Source organism: Dipodomys merriami, unplaced genomic scaffold (assembly GCF_024711535.1).
Source record: "Dipodomys merriami isolate MVZ:Mamm:240054 unplaced genomic scaffold, mDipMer1.0.p SCAF_57, whole genome shotgun sequence".
In the NCBI taxonomy this organism is placed as follows: domain Eukaryota; kingdom Metazoa; phylum Chordata; class Mammalia; order Rodentia; family Heteromyidae; genus Dipodomys; species Dipodomys merriami.
In genome coordinates, this window is record NW_027206146.1 from 5,960,733 (window position 1) to 5,984,267 (window position 23,535).

Consider the following 23,535-nt stretch of genomic DNA (forward strand, 5'->3'; position numbering starts at 1 on the left):
TCCCCTTTATGTCTGCATCTTGTCTTATTGCTGTATCTAGGCATTCCAATTCTAGATTGAAGAGGAGTGGAGAGAGTGGGCATCCTTGTCTTGTTCCTGAGTTAAGAGGAAATGGCTTTAATTTTTCACCATTAAGTATAATGCTGGCTGTAGGTTTGTCATATACGGCCTTTATTGTATTGAGGAATGTTCCATGGATTCCTAATTTTTCCAAAACCTTCATCATGAAGGGGTGTTGGATCTTGTCGAATGCTTTTTCTGCATCTATTGAGATAACCATGTGGTTCTTATTCTTGCTCCTGTTGATGTGATGAATAATATTAATTGATTTGCGTATATTGAACCAGCTTTGCATCCCTGAAATGAATCCTGTTTGATCATGGTGTATGATTTTTTGGATGAATTGTTGAAGTCGGTTAACCAAAATTTTGTTGAGAAATTTGCATCAATATTCATCAAAGAAATGGGTCTATAGTTCTCTTTTTTGATGAGTCCCTGCATGGTTTTGGGGTGAGGGTTATGATGGCTTCATAGAATGTGTTAGGTAGTGAGCTTTCTCTTTCAATTTCATTGAAGAGTTGGAGGAGTATTGGTGTGAGCTCTGCTTTGAAGGTCTTGTAAAATTCCGCTGTAAAACCATCTGGTCCTGGACTTTTCTTAGCTGAGAGGTCTCTTATTGCTGTTTCTATTTCAGTGCTTGATATGGGCCTGTTAAGATAGTTTAACTCATCTTGGTTTAGGTTTGGCATGTCAATATTTGCTAGGAAAAGGTCCATTTCTGTCAAGTTCTCAAACTTACTAGCATAAAGTTTTGAGAAGTATTCCCTTATAATGTTCTGAATCTTGGTTGTTTCCGTGGTGATGTTTCCATTCTCATCTCTGAGTTTATTAATTTGGGTGTGTTTTCTTCTTTTTCTGATAAGATTTGCTAAGGGTCTGTCAATTTTGTTAATTTTTTCGAAGAACCAACACTTTGTTTTGTTGATTCTTTCTATAGTTTTTTTTGGATTCTAATTCATTTAATTCTGATTTAATTTTGATTATTTCCTTCGGTTTACTGGATTGAGGTTTATCTTGCTGCTCTTTTTCAAGGAGGTTTAGATGTGTCATTAAATTGTTAGTTTCAGATCTCTCCAATTTGTTGATGTAGGAGCTCAGAGCTATAAACTTGCCTTTGCTGTGTCCCCGAGGAGCTGGTAATTTGTGTGTTCATTTTTGTTGAATAGCATGAACATTTTAATTTCCTTTCTAATCTCTTCCATGACCCACTCATGATTCAGTGTTGTTCAGCCTCCATGTGATACCGGACTTTCTTTGGTGGCTTTTGGTGTTGAGTTCTAATTTTATTCCCTTGTGGTCAGAGAGGATGCAAGGTATAACTTCAATGTTTCTGAATTTAGACAAGTTTGCTTTGTGGCCTAAAATGTGGTCTATTTTAGAAAACGTTCCATGTGCTGCTGAGAAAAACGTGTATTCTGATGCTGCTGGGTGAAATGTTCGGTAGATGTCTGTTAAATCTAGTTGATCTATGCAGCTGTTTAGATATGCGGTTTCTCTGTTGAGTTTTTGCCGAGTTGATCTATCTAGTGGGGAGAGTGGTGTGTTAAAATCCCCAACAATTAATGTCTTTGTATCTATATGGGCTTTGAGGGAAAGCAGTGTTTCTTTGATAAATTTGGGTGGTCCATTGTTTGGCGAATAGATATTTAGAATTGTAATATCCTCCTGAAGGAGAGATCCTTTAATTAGTATGTAGCAACCTTCTTTATCTCTTCTCACAAATTTTAATTTGAAGTCTATTTTATCTGATATAAGGATTGCAACTCCCACCTATTTATGGGGGCCATTTGCTTGGTAGATTTTGTTCCACCCTTTAACATTGAAAATGTGTTTGTTTTTACGGGCAAGATGTGACTCCTTCAGGCAGCAGATAGAAGGGTCTTGTTTTTTAATCCAACTAGGCAGTCTATGTCGCTTAATTGGAGAGTTCAGTCCTTTAACGTTAAGAGGTAAGACTGAGAGGTATTTGGGAGTTCCTGCCATGTTATCCACCTTCTTGGGTGCTGCAAAAACTGGGTTCTTCCTAAGGTTCTTGGATTCTCAGTTTGGGTGCAGTTTCTTGGCCTTTATTGCGGTCTTGTTGGTTTTCTATGTGTAGGACATCTTTAAGAATCTTTTGTAGGGCTGGTTTGGTGGAGATGTATTGTTTCAATTTTCCTTTGCTATGAAAGGTTTTTATTTGGCCTTCAGTTATGAAGGAGAGTTTAGCTGGGTACAGTATTTTTTGTTGATAGTTGTTTGTTTTTAGGGCATGGCATACATCATTCCAGGCTCTTCTTGCTTTGATTGTCTCTGCTGAGAAATCTGAGGTGATTCTAATTGGTTTACCTTTAGAGGTGATTACCCTTTTCTCCTTGACAGCTTTAAGGATCTTTTCCTGGTCTGATTCGATCCTGTGTGGATTATAATGTGACGGTGAGATGTCCTATTCTGGTCTGGTCTATTTGGGGTTCTAAAAGCTTCTTGTATCTGAATAGGCCTATCTTTTTGTATGTTTGGGAAGTTCTCTGCTAGGATCCTGTTAAACAAATTTCCTAGACCATTAACTTCTGTTTCTAGGTGCTCCTCTACACCCATTATCCTTAGATTAGGCCTTCTGATGGTGTTTTCCAGGTGTTGGATAGATCTATCATATTTCTTGGACTTGTCTTGGATGGTTGTATGTTCTTTCTCTATAATATCTAGGCTGTCTTCAATCCCTGAGATTCGATCTTCTGCATGGTCTAACCTGCTGTCAAGACTCTCTACTTTGTTTTTTTATCTCTTTTTCTTCTAATTGGTCAGCTTTGATGGCTTCAAGTTCTTTGTTGAAGCTCTGTTTTAGGTCTGTTTTTGCTCTGTTTTGGTGTTCAGTGTTTGTTCTCAAATCACTTAGTTGATTGGTTATGGTTTCTTTGGACTCCCATTCCTTCTGTTGGGTTCCATTCAGCATTCCCTTTGTGGTCTCCCTGTCTTCCTTCAGCTCTTTGTTAATGGATTCCATGAATGCCTTTAGTGATCTTTGTGTATTCTCTACCTGGTCTCTCAATTCCTGTATTACTCTTTGATTAGCTTCCTGCCGTTCGTGGGAATCCTGTAGTTCTCTTTCCTCCCGTTTGTGGGAATTCCTGCAGTTCTCTTTGAGTGTTCTCAGCCTGCTCACGCCATTCCTCCCTTTCTCTTTGAGTATTCTCAAGTTGTTCACGCAAATCCTGTATCCATTTTTGAGTAGCTTCCTCACACTTATGATATTCCTGTATAAGCTTTTGGGATGCCTCCTCTCTCTCCCTTTCACGCTCATACAGTGTCCTTTGTAAGTTGTCAAACTTCTCATTTATCATGTTTGCCAGCAGTGTTTGTACAGCTATTTGGGAACTCTCATCTGGATTATTCATTATCTGTTCTGATCCCTGAGTATCAAGATTGGGAATTGAGATATCCGGATTTGCCATTTTTCTTGTGTTTTTCCGGCTTACTCTGCCCATTTGAGATGAAAATAGTACCAGTTTTGTGCTAGAACACTATCTTACGGCAACCATCAATCAAAGTTTGCATTTGTACGTTCAATAGTCTACAGATAAAATCTAGTTCAACAGATACATCTATTCAACATCAAACAACTATATGTTGATGGGCTTCGAACCGCAGAGAAGAATTTGGAAAACCAGAAATTATCAGGGTTATGGAGAAATGTGAGTAAAAAATAGGAATAGATTGGTGTGGGGAGGCACAGGGAGAGTTAACTATGTCCTAATCCCAATGTAGGAAATAGGTTGGGTAGTATGCAAGTAGAGAGAGAGAGAAAAAGAAGAAAGGGAAAGGGAAATGAAAAGAGACCCGCAAAAATAGAAATGTAAAAATTAATATTATTATGGAGATTAAAAGACCATCTATTTAGAGAGGAATGTGAGTATATTAAGAGAAGGGAAGGGACATAGAGGAGAAGTGAAAAACTTTAAAAAATGCTTAAAATATTATATAGGTATAAAGAGGTAGTACTGCTATTAAGGAATTTAAGTCTCAGAGGTTTTGAATTGAGTAATAAATTTGTGGATTAAGTGTGTACACAATGGGGGATAGGGTCTAGTAGTTAACTACTGGTTTATCTGAGGATGTGCAGGACAAGAATTATGTCACATAAAGAAGATCAAAAGAGAGGAAAAGGTGAGAAGGATAAGAAAGGGAGAAAAAAAGATCAGAAGTTCAGTAGAGCTAGACGAAAAACAAAAAGATAGTTAAGAAAGAAAAAAAAGAGAAAGAAGACAAGAAAAGAAAGAAAAACGCACATTCATGTATTCCTAAAATAAAAATTATAAGAGGAAAAAAAATTTACTGGAAAACAATTATTTTTTCAAAAAAGGCAAAAATTAAAGATTAATAAAATTTTTAGAAAAGGAAAAAATTTTTATATGTATATCGTACCAAATAAAAGAAAAGAAGAAGAAGAAGAAAAAAAGTTCTTTGATTTTTTTTTTGATTTTTTTGGGAGGGGTGGGAAGAATCCTGTATCTCCCTTTTGTCTGTAACCAGCCTCTTGTTGGAGTCTCTGGTCAGCTTGAAGTCCTGTGGCTTGATTGTTTTCTTAAGTCAGTTTGTTCCAACAGACAGAAAAATGCTCTGCTTTACCCAAGATTTTGAGATCCCCCTCCCAGATTAGTTTAATGGGAGGGTGATCTGCTTTGAGAATCACACAAGAGGGGGATGCAGTGGTGAGGCTAGGTTCTGGGTAGAGTTGAGGCCTTTCAACAATCAGTAGCTTTTCCCTGGGGCTATTTTGTGAAAAAACTCACAGAGCCCAGCCTGGAGCCATTCTCAGGGTTTCTGTTTTTCAATTGATTGTGGAGGCTGCTAGAGGGAGGGGCAGCCTCTGGCTCTGGTTACCCAGTGAGGCAAGGCACTCCAATGGCTGGCGCCTGAGCTGGGTGACTTTTCCCTGGATGGAGCTGAGTCTGGCAGGTCACTTCGCCGTTAAGTTCTTGTGACCTGCTAAATGACTCGTTTTATTCCAAGGCCTGAGTTGGAGCTGGCAGCTCCTCCGAGCTTTGTCGGTATCCAAGATGGAGATCACCGGTGCTGGGGGGAAGGGGTGGCCTTCCCTCCTCTGCTCCCTGAGAAGGAGTGAGGACGTCGGGCTTCTACTCATGCCGACTCTTGGATCTTGGGTCGTCTCTGGTCTGCAAACTGCAGTATGAAGATGTCTGCTGTTTGTTGGTTCTTGCTGGTGTTGAGTAGAATCTGCTCGCCCGCTGCGTCTGGCTCCTTCGTCCCGGACTATCTGTGTGAGCGCTCAGGTATGGCCCCGGCTGTGGTCTCTGCCGCGACCCTTCCGCCGCCGCCGCGGCGGCTGCTGGCAAGCGCTCAGATGTGTCTTCTTTCCTTGGCTTTCCCTCTCTCGTCTAACTCTCTGTCCTGTGATGGCACACTTGGTGTGATTCTCTGGCTTAGGACTGTTCACTGGAATTCTAAAACTGCTTTCTATGTGAGAGCTTGTTCAGATTCCATCTTCTCCTCCGCCATCTTCCCGGAACCTCTCCATGTTGTAATTCTTAAACATTGACGGTGTATGCTTACCAAAACATTTCATATTTTATCCCCTGTTGTTGCTGTATTTGAGTTTGTTGACATAGTATTGCATATACATTTATTTGAATTAGGGAAGGGAAGGGGAACATCAGAATGGTGAGATAAAGGACAAGGGCTGGGCCAATGCAACAGCAATATACAGAAGACAATGTGTTGGAAATGATCTGTACAAATTTTGGGGGGTGAGGAAGTAGGAGGGAGGGGGATGGAAAGTGGGAGAAAAAGGAGGGAAAGTGTAACAAGTTTGTCAAACAATGTATTTATTACCTTACTAATGTAACTGTAACCACTCTGTATATTACCTTGAAAATATATATATATATTTCTTTTGTTTGTTTGTTTTGTTTGCTGTGGGGCCTGAACTCTGGGCCTGGGCTCTGTCGCTCACTCTTCAGCTCAATGCTAGCTCTCTACTACTTGAGCTACAGCATCACTTCCTGCTTTTTCTGCTTATGTGGTGCTGAGGAATCAAACTCTGGACCTCATGCATGCAAGGCAAGCACTCTACCACTAAGCCACCTTCCCTGTCCTTGACAATAATTTTTTAAGGTTTTTTTCATTTTTGTTGTTTCATAGGGATTAACTCTGACCCTGGAGGCTGTCCTTCAGCTCTTCAGGTCAAGGCGAGTGCTCTACCACTTGAGCCACAGGACTACTTCTGGATTTCTGGTGGTTAATTGGAGATTAGAGTCTCACAGCCTTTCCTGCCTGAGCTGGCTTTGAACCTTGATCCTCAGATCTCAGCCTCCTGTGTAGCTAGGATTCCAGGCGTGAGCCACCATTGCCCAGCTCAAAGAAAAAATTTTATATTGCTTAGTTACTTAAACTATTATTGGTGGGGGGCTGGTAATGTGGCGTAGAGGTAGAGTGCTTGCCTAGCATGTATTAAGCCCTGGGCCCAATTCCTCAGAACCACATACAGAGAAAAAGCCAGAAGTGGTGTAGTGGCTCAAGTGGTACAGTGCTAGCCTTGAGCCAAAGAGGCTCAGGAAAAAGCCAGGTGTCGGTGGATCATGCCTCTAATCCTTACTATTCAGGAGGTTGAGATCTAAGGATCGAAGTTCAAAGCCATCCCAGCCAGGAACTTGGTGAGATTCATCTCCAATAAACCACTCAGAAAATCATAAGTGGCGCTGTGGCTCAAGTGGTAGAGTGCTTGCTGTGAGCTAAAGAGCTTAGGAACAGTGTCCAGGTCCTGAGTTCAAGACCCAGAACTGCCCCTCCCCCCAAAAAAGATTATTGGTGGGATAAAAGAAATACATTTCCTGCACAATATTAAAATTAAAAATAATTTCTCTTTTTTAATAAAGATAGCAGCTAGATAGTCTATTTCTACCTTGCTTTCCCTTCCTAATAACAGTGCTATTTTTAATATGGAATTTTATTAGATCACTCTATGAATGCTGGTTCTCCAATGACAGAGCAGCATCTAGCCACAGAGGAAACAGCATGTGGCCAAAGGACACAGCCAGAGCCAGGCACAGGTGGCTCATGCCCATAATCCTAGCTAGTCAGAAGGCACCTCCGTTCTCAGGCACCCTGGGAAGAAAACTTAGTGAGACCCTTACTTCAACTAATCACAGGAAAAGCCAGAAATAGTGCTATGGCTCAAGTGGTAGAGTGCTAGCCTTGAGCAAAAGAAGCCCAGGAACAGTGCCCAGGCCTTGAGTTCAAGCCCCAGATCAGGCAATAAAAAAAATGGATCTTGCAGCCAATGACAAAGAAAATTGTAGCCAGGGACAAAGCAGGAGGCACCAGTGACAATCAGGATGCAGTCAACGCAGAGATGTGTATACACGAGGACACATATTCTTCCATCCTGTGATCTCCATGACTCTACTCTGTGACAAGCAGTGTGGCAAAGGCACAATGGAGATCAGTGTTCTGATTTAGACAACACACAAAACCTTCCAAGATAGAGCCATGGAGAGAGTAAGTCCCTGCAGGTCCCATCGTCCATCACCACTGGACTTTCTGGTGAAGTGTCATGAGGAAAAGGGGTGCTGTTCAGTCTGGAGCCCACTGGACATTGGGTATTTTATTCTATTCTATTTTTTTAGTCAGAGACTATGACTGGAATTCGCAATCTGATGCTTTTGCTCATTATCTTATGCTCCACAAGAGCCCTATCCTGCCACTGGACCCTCAACCTAGTTTGAAATCTACTCCTCCTGTTTCCTCCTGTTCACAGTCTCTATGTACAGTTGGCTCTCCTGATAGTGTTTTAGTCCTAGATTTTATTTTGGACCTTAATATTTATTGTCTGTATGTGTTGAGCCAATTTGCATCCTTGGAATATAATCAGCCTTATTGTCAAGTGTGATATTTCTAGTATATTATCACATGTACTTCTGAGACTTTGGGATGAGTATCTCAACTACATTTCTTTAACATTTCTAGTTTGCTTGACAATAATAGTGTTCTGATCATGTTTTGTTAGCATGGAAATTCCCACATCTTTCCTCTCTGTTACCAAAATTGTTGAAGGAGCCTTTCATGAACATTTTAGGGCTTTGTATTGTTTGTTTATTCTTTAAGTTTTCTTTGTTGCTATTGTTTAGGTGTTTTGTTCTTGTACTGGTCCTAGGGCTTGAACTGAGGACCAAGGCTGTGTGCCTGAGATTTTTTTTGGGGGGGGGGTTCCGGTCATGGGGCCCGAACTGTGGACCTGGGTGCTATCCCTCAGCTCTTCAGCTCAAGGCTAGCGCTCTCCCACTTGAGCCACAGCGCCACTTCCAGCTTCTTTCTTTTTTGCTTCTGTGGTGCTGGGGAATCTAACCTAGCTTCAATAAGTTTTGGATTTATAATAGAACCTCCCAAATATGGCACCCAGCTTCAATAAGTTTGGATATATGATAGAACCTCCCAAATATGAAAAGGGAGGACAAAAACTACTCACAACCGAGTTGTGATGTGCAAGGAGATTGAAGTCATAGTAGTCTCCCCAAAATGGAGGATAAAGTGTGAACAAAGCCAGCAGTGGTACTCATTAGAAAATGTGTGGAACTGAACTATGCAAATTGTGGTTGGGAATGGGAGAAAGAAACTGAGAGAGATTGTGGGAAAAGGTAACAAAATGAACTGTTCTCCTTAACTGTAATATGAAACATGAACCCCTCTCCACATCATCTACAACATAAGCATTTTAATGGGGTGCCATTAGTGGGGAGCCACTAGTGGCTCATGCCTATAATTCTAGCCACTCAGGAGTCTGAGATCTGAGGATCCCAATACAAAGCCAGCCTGTGCAGGAAAGTTCGTGAGCCTCTTATCTGCAATTAACCGCTGGAAATCTGGCAGTGGCGCAGTGGCTCAAGTGCTTGCCTCGAGCTGAAGAACTCAGGGACAGTGACCAGGCCTAGAGTTCAAGCCCCATGACTGACAAAAAAAATGAAATAAAATAAATATACTCACTTAAAAATAAAATGAAAAAACAGTCTTCTGTAAAATAAAAACCTTCAGTACCGAAGGTGGTCAGGACTTTCAGAAGGAACAAACAATAGTGCCCTCAAATACAAAGAGGAGCAACTCTACAAATACCTTATGACAGGGGAGAAGAAAGATGACATTGGTCAAGTCATCTCACTCTTATAGTACTTTGTAGGAAGGCAACTCCTCTGTCCAACTACTTAAACATGAAAAATAAAACAAATATGGACAAGTCAGTAATACAGCAACTAAAGAAATAAAATCTTAGATTAAACTCTGACATTAACTACACCCCACCAAAACATTTTAAAAAGAGGATAGAAAGAGCATGATTGTATGGATATATGCACAAAAAGGCTTTCACAGAATTCAACATCAGTTCATTAGAAAAAAAAACTTGAAAGGAATGGGAAGAGAGTGGGACATGCCTCAACATCACAAAGCTTAGGCATGATAAATCTACAGTTGAAGATGTCCTAGAGGCAAAATGGTAAGCAAGTCTGCATAAGGAAGAAAGGTGAGGGAACTCAGGGATCTCCACTCTCTGATGTTACAGGTTTGGACATGATCCTTCTGCTTCTAGTTCATGGACGAGTTTGATGAGTACCACTGTTATTTCAACATGAAAAGTCTTACAGAATCCACCCAGGTTCCAGGGATTTCCTTGTTTGGACTGACAATGTCATTGGGTGTTATGGGCCTATTCAAATTGTTTTAATCTTCTTGGAGGAGCTCAAGCAGTTTGCATACAATTCAATGGGATTTTCCATCTTGTTAGAGTGTAGGTTTTGAAAAGAGTCCTTCATTATCTTTTGGATTTCTTGGTGGTTTTTTGCAATGTTTGCATTGGCATCTCTGATTTTGTTCATTTGAGTCTCTTCTTTTCTTCATTAATTTAGGTAATCATTTGTAAATTTTATTGTTTTATTTCCTAAACGAGAAACTTATTGTTTTGTTGATTTTATATAAATTGTATTTTTAGTCTCTAGTTAATTTATCACCTATTCCTTGCTATCTCTCCCCATCTGGTTGTTTGAGGTTTGGTGTGCACCTATTTTCCGAGTAGCTTTACTCACACTGTTTGTCTTATCTATATGTATACAATTATACTAAGAACTTTCCTTTCCATACTGCTTTTCTTGCATCCAGAGGGTCTGGTATGAAGTGTTATATTTTTCAGTAAATTCCCACCTGTTGTTCAGTAGTGTATTATTCAGTCACTGTATGTTTGAGTGTTTCCTGTAGTGTTCTGTTGTTTAGGAGCAGTTGAATTGTGATCAGATAAGATACCAAGAATTATTTCCATCCTTTTGTTTTTGCTCAGGCTGATTTTGTGTCCTAGAATATGGATAATTTTGGAAAATGTTTCATGTGCTGCTGAAAAGAATGTGAGTTGTGTGCTAGTTGGGTAAAATACTTTCTAGAGGGCTTCTATGTCCATTTGAGTAATGGAGTTATTTAATTCAGAAGCTTTTTTGCTGATTTTTGTTTGGTTGGCCTATCCTTTGATGAAAGTGGGGTGTTAAAATCTACCACTATTACTGTGTTGGGGTCTATGAGGTTCTGTGAGGCTAAGAGTATTTGTTTAATGTTTTTATGTCTTCCATGGTTTGGTGCACAAATATTATCCACTATGATTTCCTCTTTGTGGATCATGTACTTTGTTAATATGTGTGGTCTCTTTGTACTGATTTTAATAGGAATACATTTTATCAGATAACAATGTGGCTACTCTGGCCTTGTTGCAAGATGTATTTCCATGATGAATTTTGTTAATCTTTTAGTTCTGAATTTATTTTTCTTTTTGCAATGAGTGTCTGTTGTTATAGTTTTTTTCTATTTTTTCCAATATACTGCTTACATCTTTAGGCTGGAGAGTTTACCCATTGATGTTGAATGTTACTATGTAGAACTCCGTCATTGTTCTTGCCATCTTGTTATTTTCTGTTCATGTGCTTTTTTCCTCCTTGGTAGTTACTAGACTTCTAATGATCTTTATTCAATTCTGTATATTGAATTCTTGTATTTATTCATAGTGTAGTGATTTTTATATAATGCTGTGTTTACTTTGATTGTTTTCTCTTTTCTGATTGTAGACTCTCCTTTATTATGCCTTGTAGTTCTGATGTAATTCTATGGATTCTTTTTGTTGTTGTTGTTTGTTGTGGAAGGTTTGCATTTCACTAACTATTGTGGTTTTTAGCCAGGCTGGTTACACCAGTTTGGGTTGCCAATTGTTCTCATTTGGGGGTTGAATTATACCACTACAGGCTCTCTTTGCATTCAGTTGGTATGGAGAAATCTGCAGTCATTCTCATCGTTTTTCTATTGTAATAAAGTTCCTTCTTTGGTTTGCTGCATTTAAAAATAGTTTCTTGCTTTTGAAGATCAGTGTTTTCACTTTGATGTGTCTAGCGTTATTTCTTCTGGCACCCTGTCTGGGATGGGCTCTACATATCTCTACCAGGAGGATGAGATTCCTCATTGAGTTAGGAAAATTTTCAGTTCTTTTTTTTTACGTGGCTTCTCAATATGTGTCCAGAGCTTTGGAGAAAACCTTGTAACACAGCCTGTGCATTAGAATCCTGACTCTCGTGCTGTGTGGTACAGGAGTCCTCCACAGCTGGCCCACCAGATTCCGTGCATTGCAAAGCCATGGCCCCCAGCAGGGAAGACAGAGAGCGCTCTGGGTTCCACTCAGTATGTCCCCAGGGCTGTGAGAACTAACTTTTAATAACCAGCAACATCCTGAAGTTTACTTTCTGATGAGTTTGACTTGGAAAAAACACACATCTTGAAGTTGTAATTCTTTTCTCTAAGTAATCAACTTAATATGTTCTCTCAGAGATTGCCTTGGCACCTGGGAGAGAGTTTTGCACGTCCTGAGGGGACATCAGATTGAAGTCTGTAAACAAGGAAACCAGACAGCAGGTGACACTGATTGATGTCCACTGGGAGAAGCCTCATCACCCTGTTATGATTCATAGTCAAGGCTGGGCACGGGCAGCCTATCCACAATGCCAGGTGGCCTCCAGGAAGCTGTGCCTCGTGAACCAGAATTGTGCAACTCTCAGCCTTGACAGGAACATGAGATAGGAAGAGGTAAGAAGACTTTAGCATCCTCCTTACCCCAGCTTTACAACATTTCCTGCTCTGCATGTTGTAATTTGAATCAGGGTCGCAATAATGTTTCCTGAAGGGAACATGGAAACCTCACAGTTTCCTAGATTGATTTTAGCTGCAGTAACCTGGGAGAGGCCTAAATTGTTTTACTCACAATTTATTCACTGATCTACAGATGTCTTGTATGTATGTATGTATGTATGTATGTATGTATGTATGTATGTTTATTTAATTATTTTTGCCTGTCCTGTGGCTTGAATCAGGGTCAGGGCACTGTCCCTGAGTTTTTGTGCTCAAGGCTAGGACTCTATCACATGAGCATCTGAGCCACTTCCAGCCACTTTCGTAATTTATGAAAGGTAAGGGTCACAAACTTTCAAAGTCTGTTGGCTTCAAACCATGATCCTCAGATCTCAGCCTCCTGAGTACCTAGGACTATAGGAGAGAACTGCTGGCACCAGGCTACAAATGTTTTTGTTATAGTTTATGGATTCTGTGAAATGACAGGTGTTAGAATTTCAGTCTCCCCAGTTTTTAACAGTTTCATTTTCATTCTTATTTTGTATTTTTATTATAAAGCTGATATACAAGGGTTACTATTTCATAAATAAGGTAATGAATATAAATATTTGTCAGTTGTGAGGCTTCCACTCAGGGTGTACATGCTCCTCTTAAGATTTTAGGCTCCAGGCTAGCGCTCTGCTACTTTGAGCCACAGTGCCACCTTGTTCACTATATTTCCTTTTGAATAATGCCACTGCTAACTTTACCTTTCCCAATCTTTTCATCCAGTTCTCAACCACAAATTGTATAGTTTCTTTTCCACATAGTATCTACTGTGTTCCACTGATGTATTCATTCACACTTTGTCATGATTGACAATCCAACGCTCCAAAGGGCAAGTGAGTTTATTCCACCAACTTTAATGGGAAATTTTCAACACACATAGATATATTGCTAGGGACATCATAGATATATTTTAACAAGAAATCAAGAACAAGATATCTGCATGATAAAAATGTTCATCACTTACATATACTGAATTGATCACACAGGAGATTTCCTGTATCTGTTGTTATATTTTCCTCACTTCTACTCCGGTGATCACCGCATAAGGTAATGGGTGAGCTGAAGCCTATTTTAAATCTTAGTCTCCTGTACCATTGTCCCAATGTTTTATCATCATACAATACTGGTTTGTGTAGATTTTTGTGTCATTTCCCTCCAGAAATACACTGGCATTTCATCTCTGGAGTCACAAGATAATGACTGTATTTCATATCAAGGCATGCTAAAATAGAACCATGGTCAGTACAATGCTGCACTGAGTTTTTAGGGAGTGTGTGAAATCATGTTCACATCTGGTATATTTGGCCTACTCCTTTTTTAAAGCTTATTTTAACAGTTTACACAGGAATTTTCCCCAGTTTGTTATTTCTTCACAGGAAACATTCCACCTGGTAGTCTTCCTGAAGTAGTAAACATTTCTTTGGGGATCCTGGAGCTTGAACTAATGGTCTGTCCTTTAACTTTCTTATGTATTACTAATTAGATGTGTTTTCAAATGAGATGTTGTAGCTGGACACTGGTGGCTCACACTTGTATCCTTGCTACTTAGGGAGTTGAGATATGAGGATCATGATATGAAGCCAGCCCAGGCCGGAATGTCTCTGAGACTTATCTCCAATTAATCAGCAAAAAGATGGAGGTGAAGCTTGTAACTTTTAGCAAAAATACAAGAACACAGAGTACCATTCAGGCCCTCAGATCAAGCTAGAAGACTTCAAACACACACACACACACACACACACACACACACACACAGAGCATATATAATAATCTGGAGATCAAAGAAAACATCCAAATTTCTGTGTACCACAGGCCCACAGTTTTCCTAGTGAAGGCTCTAGGACCCATGGTGTGAAACAGGGTTTCTTTTCTATAATCTCAACCATTTCTGTCTTCTAGATTCTCTAAATCTTTTGTCTTTGGCATCCCACTGCAGAAGGGACACCCCTGGGCCTGAAACTGACTTTGATCTTCCATATTATTTGTGAAGCTCAATTTGGAATGGATCCATAATCCAGTGCAATGATTTTTCTCTCCTGTATAGACTCCCTGCTTATCTACGCATCAAACCTCCCAAACACCTTAGCAATGTTCTCGGATGCATCAATATGGGGGCTTTTCCTCATAGCCCAGCTGTGTGTTGGTGTCACGGGGAACTCCCTGCTCTCCGTGCTCTATCTGTACATGTTTTTATTCCAACGTCATCTGAAGAAGCCCATCGATGCCATTTTCATGCACCTGACTGTGGTCAACATCCTGAACCTCACCTTCACAATGTTGCCAGATATCATAGCATGCTTCGGCATCCAGCGATTTCTGAATGATGTGGGCTGCAAGGTGGTGATGTACTTCTTCAGAGTCACCCGGGGACTGTCCATCTGTACCACCTCACTCCTCAGTGCTTTTCAGGCCATCACCATCAGCTCCAGCCATGCCCAGTGGGTGTGGCTTAAATCTAAGTCTTCAGTGTGGATTTTCCCTTCTTTCCTCTTCTTCTGGGTCATCAATATGGTCATCTATGTCCCGGTCATTACAGCTATGAAAGCCAAAAGCAATTTCACTTTGGTTGGTCACGGGATGTCCAATGCATATTGTGAGACACGGCGGATAGAAGACAATAGATCATGGTATTTCATCTCTATCTTATTATTTCGAGATCTTGTGTTTGTTATCCTCATGATCACCACCAGCTTTTATATGGTGACTCTACTGTACAGACACCACAAGATAGCCCGGCACCTCCACAGTCCCAGGCTTGCTTCCCAGTCAGCACCTGAGAACAAGGCCACCCACACCATCTTACTGTTAGTCAGCTGTTTTGTGTTCTTCTATTGCTCCAACAATATCGCAACCTTTTATTCCTTTTACACCACAGTGAAAATCCCAAAAATGGGCGTGATCATTTGTATTTTATCATCATGCTACCCAACCATGTGTCCTTTTTTCCTAATGAAGCGTAATAAAATTTTTTCAAATGTATGCCCTCCCTCTCTTTGATGGGAAGTACCAGTTGTCAGAAAGCATTCAATGGCTCATTGGACAGCAGTAAAGATCCTAGTAATATACATGGGAAAGAAATTATGTGTACTGAGCACTTGAAGTGTTGTTCAAATTCAGATATACTGTAATTCTTAAATGTCTGGTACCTTTATGTGTGTGTTTGTACAAATGTGTTCTATTGCTTAGCTGCTTAAAAAATTATTGTTGGGTTCTGGGAAGGTACTCAGTGGTAGTATGCTTGCCTTGAATGCATGAGGGTCTGGGTTCGATTCCTTAGCACCACAAAGCAGAAAAATCCAGAAATGGAGCTGTGGCTCAAGTGGTAGAGCTCTAGCCTTGAGCTGAAAAACTCAGGGACAGTACCCAGGTCCAGAGTTCAGGCCTCATGAACGACTCCCAAAAAATTAGTGGTGGGTTAAAAGAAATACTTTTTCTGTGCACTATTAAAATTAAAAATATTTCTGTTTTATTAAGACAGTGGCTAGACAATCTTTTTTTCTTTGCATTCCTTTCCTACTAATAGTACTGTTTGTTAAATGGAATTTTATTAGATCACTCTAAGAATGTTGGTCGTCCAGTGGCAAAGCAATATCCAGCCAATGAGGAGCAGGATGTAGCCAGTGTCAAAGGATAGAGCCAGAGCCAAGCATAAATGGCTCATGCCTGTAATGCTGGCTACTCAGGATTCATTTCAGTTCTAAAGCACTCTAGGAAGAAAAGAGAGACCCTTACTTCAATTAATCACAGGAAAAGCAAAGAAGTAGTGCTATCGCTCCCATGGTAGAGTACTAGCCTTGAGGAAAAGAAGCTCAGGGACAGTGCCCAGACCCAGAATTCAAGTCCCAGGACTGGCAAAATAAAAAACAAAACAAAATCCAACAACAACAACAACAACAACAAAAGAGATACAGCCAGTGACAAAGCAGGATATTGTCAATAAAGAAGGAGCATGCAGGACTGGGAATGTAACTTAGTGGTAAAGTACTTACCTAGCATACATGAAGCCCTAGGTTCAATTCCTCAGCACTACATACACAGAAAAAGCTGGAAGTGGCACTGTGGTTCAAGTGGTAGAATGCTAGCCTTGAGCAAAAGAAGCTCAGTGCAGTGCCCAGGACCTGAGTTCAGACCCCAGGACTGGTAAAACAAACAAACAAACAAACAAAACCCCAAAAACAAAAACAAACAAACAAAAAATAGAACATGCAGCCAATGGCAAAGGATGCAGTCAATACCAAATCAGGATGCCATCAATGGCAGAGAAGGATACTATCATGGCATATATTCTTACATCTTCTAATCTCCATGATTCTATTCTGTGACAAGCATCTCTGAAATGAAAGTTGATCATAATATGTCATAATATGACTAAAGACTTTCTAAATTCTATTACTAGTATTTTATTGAAGACCTATAACAAGGCTGGGAAGGTGGCTCAGTGGTAGAGTGCTGGCCTTGTATGCATGAGGCCTTGGGTTCGATTTCTCAACACCTTATAAGCAGAAAAAGCCAGAAATGGCACTGTGGTTCAAGTGGTAGGGCACTAGCCTTGAGCAGAAGAGCTGAAGGACAGTGCCCAGGCCCAGAGTTCAGGCCCCATTACTGGCACACAAAAAAAACAGCTTTAACAAAACCAAAAAGAATTACACAGAGAAAAATAGTAAAGATTAGAACAGAAGGGGCTGGGAAGGTGGCTCAGTGCTAGAGTGCTTGCCTTGCATGCATGAGGCCCTGGGTTCAATTCCTCAGCACCACATAAGCAGAAAATAAAAGACAGAAGTGGCCCTGTGGCTCAAATGGTAGAGCGCTAGCCTTTAGGTGAAGAGCTGAGGGACAGGCTCAGGACAGTGTTCAAGCCCTACGACTGGAACAACAACAACAAAAAAGATTAGAACAGAAATCAATGAAATAGACACAAGAAAGCTATACATAAAATCAGTGGAGCACTAAGCATGTTCTTTTAAAAAAATCTATAAATTAACAAACCATGGGATAAATTGATATAGAAATGAAAAGAAAGGACTCAGATCAATGTGATGTTAGGAAAATGAACCCTTAAATATGTATTTTAATGTTTTCGTTTCTTTCATGCATGTGTTTCTAACGCATTTATAAGATTATTTCTTTGTTGCTTTGTATGTCCCTCCCCCACACTGTAACCCCCGCTTTCACTATATTTGATGTCAGTATAACATGTGGAGGAGATGGGGGCAAACAAGTCGTTTAAGGATTCAGGTGGACCTGTTGCAACAATGAGAAGTACAAAATGTCATGTCAAAAACAGCTTTACAATGTCGGTGTGGGGGGGGGGAGGGGGGTATAATTGGGTGGGGGGAGGGGGGTAAAATTGGGTGGGGGGAGGGGGGAGGCGGGGAAGGGAAGTGAAGGGTAAACAAAGGAGGAGGCTGCAATGCTTGGTAAGAAATGTATGCATTATCCTGCCCATGTAATTGTAGCCCCTCTGTACAGTATATTCTCAAATAAAATAAAATACAATTAAAAAAAAAAAAGAAAAACACAGATTCCAAAGGAAACATTACAACTGACATCCAAGAAATCAGGAAGATTATGAAGACCTATTTTCAAAACCTATATTCCCCATATGCCAGAGGCTCGTGTCTGTCATCCTAGCTACTCAGGAGGCTGAGATCTGAGGATCGAGGTTCAAAGCCAGCCCAGGCAGGAAATGTTCATGAGATTCTTATCTTCAATAAACCATCAGAAAACCAGAAGTGCTGCTGCGGCTCAAGTAGTAGAGCATTGGCCTTAAGCTGAAGAGCTCAGGGACAGCACCCAGGCCCAGAGTTCAAGCCCCACAACTGACCCCCCTTCCCAAATAATAAACCTATTCTCAAGATAGAAAATCTAATACATATGGACAAATTTCTAGAGACATGCAAACTCCCTAAGCTGAACCAAAAAGCTACAGACCCTTTAAACAGGCCCACAACATCCAATCAGATTGAGGAAGTAATTGGCAATCTTCCAACCAGAAAAGGCTCAGGTCCAAATGGATTCAAGATGAAATTGCATAAGACTTTTAAAGTTGAACTAACGCCATTACTCCTCAAACTTTTCTGTGAAACAGAAAAAGAAGACTCAGTTCCAAACTAGTTTTATGAATCTGGCATCCCTCTTACCCCCAAGGAAGTAGCAATGCAATGAAAACGGTAAGTCTACTCTCATAGGCTGAGTTCTCAAGAGTTTCCTCCTTGATGAAATTGTTGGATGACCCTTTCCATTACAGGATTTATTTCTTAGTTTGTTTTGTTGTTGTTCTTGTTTTGGTACTTTGTCTTTGTGCTGGTCCTGGGCCTTGAACTTGGGACGTGGGTGTTGTGTCTAAGCTTATTTTAGCCAAGTGGCATGCTCCCACTTGAGCCACAGCTCCACTTCTGGCTTTTTTGCTGGTTAGTTGGAAATAAAAGTCTCACAGACTTTCCTGCCCAGGCTGCCATTGAACTGTGCTCTTTATATCACAGCCTTCTAAGTAGCTAATATTACAGGTGGGAGTCACTGGCGCCAACCTTGGATAAATTTTGGATACAAAATAGAACCTACCAACAATGAACAAGAAAGATACAAACCATTTATACAAAGTTGTAGTGTGCAAGGAAATATAAGTAATAATGGGCTACCCCGCAAAGGGTGAACAAATTCAGCAGTAGTACCCACTAGACACTATTAGGAAAATGAACTATATAACTTGTCTAAGGATAGGGGGTAAAAATGGAGGGAGCAAGGGAAGGGGTGATATTAACCAAAAGAAATGTACTCTACCTGACATGATATGGACGCCCATTCTGTATATCACCTACATAATAACCATTATAAGCTATATTCTCATAAAAAAGTCTACCCTAAAGTAAAACTCCAGAGCTCACACATTCATTGCTGAAGACTGTCAGAGCTTTAGAAAGAAACAAACAACAATGCTCCTCAAACTACTTCATTCAACCCAAAGCAGAGGAACTCACAAATATTTGAAGGTAGATGGGGTTGAATGATGACCGGGTGACATTGATCAAGGCGCTATGTATTCTTGTACTACTTGGTTGAGTGACAACTCCCTGTTCTTCTCATTGAAGATAAAAATAAAATTAAGATAGAATAAAACAAATATACACAAATCAATAATAGAGTACCTAAAATGACAAAGCTTGAGATCAAGCCCTAACATTAAGTGTACCCTCAAAAACGTTTTGAAAGATGACAGAAATAACATGGCCATATCAATACGTGTGCAAAAATCCTCCAACAACATTTAACACCACTTTATTATACAAGCCCTAAAGAAACTAGGAAGAGAAGGGCCAGGCCTCAGCACCACAAAGCCTGTATGTGATAAATGTTCAGTTTCACTCTGTCCTAAATGGTGAAAATAGAGAGCAGGAATGTATAAGGAAGAGCAGAGTCCAGGGCAACCTCATTCTCCAGTCTCTGATACTATTTCATTAGTGCCTGGACTTTAACCATAGCAATGGCAAGAAACCAAAGAGACCACATAGGGTTGAAGAAGAGAAATTCCCATTTGCAGATTCCATGATCCTGTACAGAAAAGATCCAAAACTCCAGCCAAACAACACTAATGTCTCACATCAACTCTGATGGCAAAGCAGCAGGAAACAAGGTAAACATACACACATTCGGTCTTTTCTGTGCACAAAGAGCAAACTCTCTGAGTAGCAATGATGACAACAGTCTCACTGATACTCCTCTCTAGGCTGACATGTAAAATCAAGGAAGTATAATAACCAGCTGGGTGCCAGTGGCTCACACCTATTATCCTAACTACTCAGAAGGCTAAGATCTGAGGATCCAAGGTTCAAAGATAAGCCTGGGCAGGCTTATCTACTGTGATCCATCAAACAGTTAGAATTAGAGCTGCTGTTCCAGTGGTAGAGTGGCAGCCTTGAGTACAAAAGCTCAGAGACTGCACCCAAACCCTGAAATTAAGCCCCAGGATTGGTAAATATAAACACACACACACAAACTCACACGCACAAATATGGGTTGTGTATAAATATATGTTAATTTCATGTCTCTTTTAAGAACACATTTTCAGGTGATGAGTTACCGCTTAACACAATTTTATGTCATTTTTCTAGCTTTCTATGATGGCAGCAAGTTTACTCTATGAAGGACGCAATCAGTGTGGCAATCAGTGTGTCCCAGTCTTTGAACATGACGGGGTCACGGTGTAGCTCAGTGACATGCCCTGAGTGCTGGGTGCTCAGTTCTCCCCAGTGGAAACCACAGCACTCCCTAGACTCAGCCCCACAGTGGTCAGGTCATTTCCCACCAGCTGCAGGAGAAGTAACTTTTAATGACCTCTCTCCATCTTCACTTTTTGACATCACTGTGCCTGGGAGCAAAGACCCTCCACCAGGAGATGTGCTGTGCACATGGGACAAAGCACCTGGGTCACCACTATGATAAGAAGTAAACAAGATTGGGTGACAGCAGTGGGGAGTGAATGAGGGATGGCTGCTGGGACCCCCCATCCTCCCCTGGTTGATATAGTCATGCATGATCAAGGCAGGCCTCCAAAGACACTGTGTGTGTCTGGGGTACCCAAAGAAGGATTCTGCAACTCTGAGCGCAGGTGCAGAGTTAGGGGCTGAATGAGGTCCCAGCACTGCCCATTCGAGGCTGGGCAGTTTTAGGCTGCGAGTTGCATGTTCATCTCTCTCTCTCTCTTTCTCTCTCTCTCTGCCTTTCTCTCCCTCCCTTCTTCCCTTTCTCCCTTTCTCCCTCTCTCCCTCTCTCCCACCTCTCTCCATCTCTCCCTCTGTTTCTCTCTCCCTCCCTCCTTCCTTCTCTCCCTCTCTCTCCCTCCCCCCCACTCTCTTAGTGCCCATCTCTGGACATGGAGCTACACAGCCTGAGCACTGTTTCTGAGCTTTGTTTGTTCAAGACTGGCTCTCTGCTGCTGGAGCCACAACTCCAGTGCTTGCTTTTTTTTTTTTTTTTGAGCTAAGAGCATCAAGAACTGTCCTGCTTTGACTAGCAAGAACTGCAGTTGAACCACAATTCTCACTTCTCAGACTCTAGACTAGCTAGGATTGCAAGTGTGAGTCACCAGCCCCAACTTCATTTCTCTCTTGTTTATGGTTCAATATATTTCTTCATTGTTTCAGCTATCGACCAGCTTTTTAACTCGTTCGTGCATGCGCAGCTCGGCTTTGGTGGTAGCACAGTGCTCGGTTCCCTCCAGAGGAGTCCTACACCCCTGTGACTTTCTACAACTCCACACTCACTCATGGTAAGTTCAGCATTCTAGGAATATTCGGAATACTTTCAAATGTCTTTATAAGGGGAATTGTGTGTGTGTGTGTGTGTGTGTGTGTGTGTGTGTGTGTGTGTGTGTGTGTGTGTGTGTGTGTCCTGGGGCTTGCACTCAGGACCCAGGCATTGTCACTGAAGTATTTGCTCAAGGCTTGCTCTGTACCACTTGAGCAACAGCTCCACTTCCAGCTTTCTGGTGCTTCATTGGAGATAGGAACCTCCCAATCTTTCCTGCCTTAGTTGGCTTTGGGATCCTCAGATCTCAGCCTCCTGAGTTGCTAGGATTCTAGATGTGAGACACAAAATCAGCTCCTAACAACTGCTTGCATGTTCTCTATTGCTACCTCTAAAGTTTTCATCTTCAATTAGCATGCCCTCTACTACTTTAATATTAGATAGTATTGAATATTTTCCCATCTGATTAGACAGAAAGTCAGTGTGAGTCAGGATGTTAAACGTAACCTTCTGCATACATTTGGGCTGGATTTTCCCTCCATAATGGCCGTCTACTCTCACTGTCCACATCCCAGGACCCAGTCTGTAATGTTAGGACTCAGTTTACTGTTCCTTTCTGACATTCTTCCCTTGAAGTTTGTGTCAGACCTTTATTTTTTTTTTGTTTCTGTGGCAGTTATTTCATAAGGCATCTTCTCAGTAGAAATTTTCATAGCAGATGCTGATCTTTTGAGTACATTGAGATACCATTTTTCTTCTGGTCATGGGACTTGAACTCTGGGCCTGGGCACTGTCACTCAGCAATTCAGCTCAAGGCAAGCTCTTTACCACTTGAGCCACAGCACCACTTCTGCTTTTCTGGTGGTTATTTGGAGAGAAGAGTCTCATGGACTTTCCTGCCAGGGCTGGCTTTGAACCACGATCCTCATATCTCAGCCTCCTTAGTAACTAGGATTATAAGCCTGAGTCACTGGCGCCCAATGATATACCATTTTTCTGAGGCAATTTTTATTCCATTTGTAAATCACAATACTTGTGTTGAAAAATGTTGTGCCAACACAACTCCATACATTTGTGGCTTTTCACACTAGTGTTGTTTGTGTGGATGCAATGGGGATTTATTTCACAAACATCTGAGAGGGAAAAATGACATTTTATTCTGACTGGGTGAAACATGGTGTTTACTAAAGACTGGGTGTTAAGGTTTATAGTGCTTTGATCAAGAGTATGAATTGCCTTGGTTGAATTTATTTATAAAATTTCCATCTGTTCTCCTCTGGGTTTTTTTCCCTGCTAATTACTAAAATCTTTGTTTAGATGTGCATTGCAAAGGATGATTCTAATAAAGTGGGTTGTAAAATTACAGAGTGGATCTCGGGATGAGGAGAATCAGAGCAGACAGCCTTATGGAAAATACACAGCCCAAGTCAGTGCCTTGTGAGCAAGCCACATTTAACTCCCACCCCACATTGCTCTTCTGTCCAATGAGAAGGAAAATATTCAATATTAAAGTAGTAAAGGGCATGCTTATTTAAGAGGAAAGAATCAAATAATATCATTTGCATGGAAATAGAACTAGAGCAAAGCATGTTAAGTGACGTAAGCCAAGCTCAAAGAGACAAATGGCACATTTTCTCTCTGAAATGTGGAAATTAGTGTAGTAGGATACAATAAATTATACAGAATTCTAGATATTCACACACAATGAGACAAGGGCACAATGCCTAAGTGCCTTTTCACACACACACACACACACACACACACACACACACACACACACACACACACACACACACACAAACACAGTAATATACATACTGAAGACAATCCAAGAGATGGAAACAAGAGATCTCCTTTTTCCCTTTTCTTTTTTTTTCTTTTTCTTAGTTTTTAGTATTTGATGATTCTGCCTTCCTTACCTTCAAAAATACATCCAAACCTCGTGGTTGGAGATGGGACAGATGGACTGGGAGAGAATGAGGGAACAGAAATAAACACTTTAGGAAAGGAAATGTTCTCATTACCTGACACATGTAATTGTAATTCCTC

The 23,535-nt window shown here is 40.8% G+C and overlaps 1 protein-coding gene across 1 annotated transcript; it reads left to right on the top strand.

The window, feature by feature from the left end:
• Window positions 1-14,331: 14,331 nt before the first annotated feature.
• LOC138812462 (vomeronasal type-1 receptor 4-like) lies at window positions 14,332-20,447 on the top strand. The gene is made up of 2 exons (XM_070000403.1): window positions 14,332-15,219; window positions 20,352-20,447. Exons 1-2 carry the CDS (start codon window positions 14,332-14,334, stop codon window positions 20,445-20,447), a joined length of 984 nt encoding a protein of 327 aa, XP_069856504.1.
• The last annotated feature ends 3,088 nt before the right edge of the window (window positions 20,448-23,535 follow it).

Excerpts from the sequence above, each read along its gene's own strand:
- LOC138812462 (XM_070000403.1), top strand. The coding sequence starts at position 14,332 with ATGTTCTCGGATGCATCAATATGGGGGCTTTTCCTCATAGCCCAGCTG. Across the intron at positions 15,220-20,351 it reads GTAATAAAATTTTTTCAAAT|CTTTCTATGATGGCAGCAAG; the intron begins GTATGCCCTCCC and ends TCATTTTTCTAG.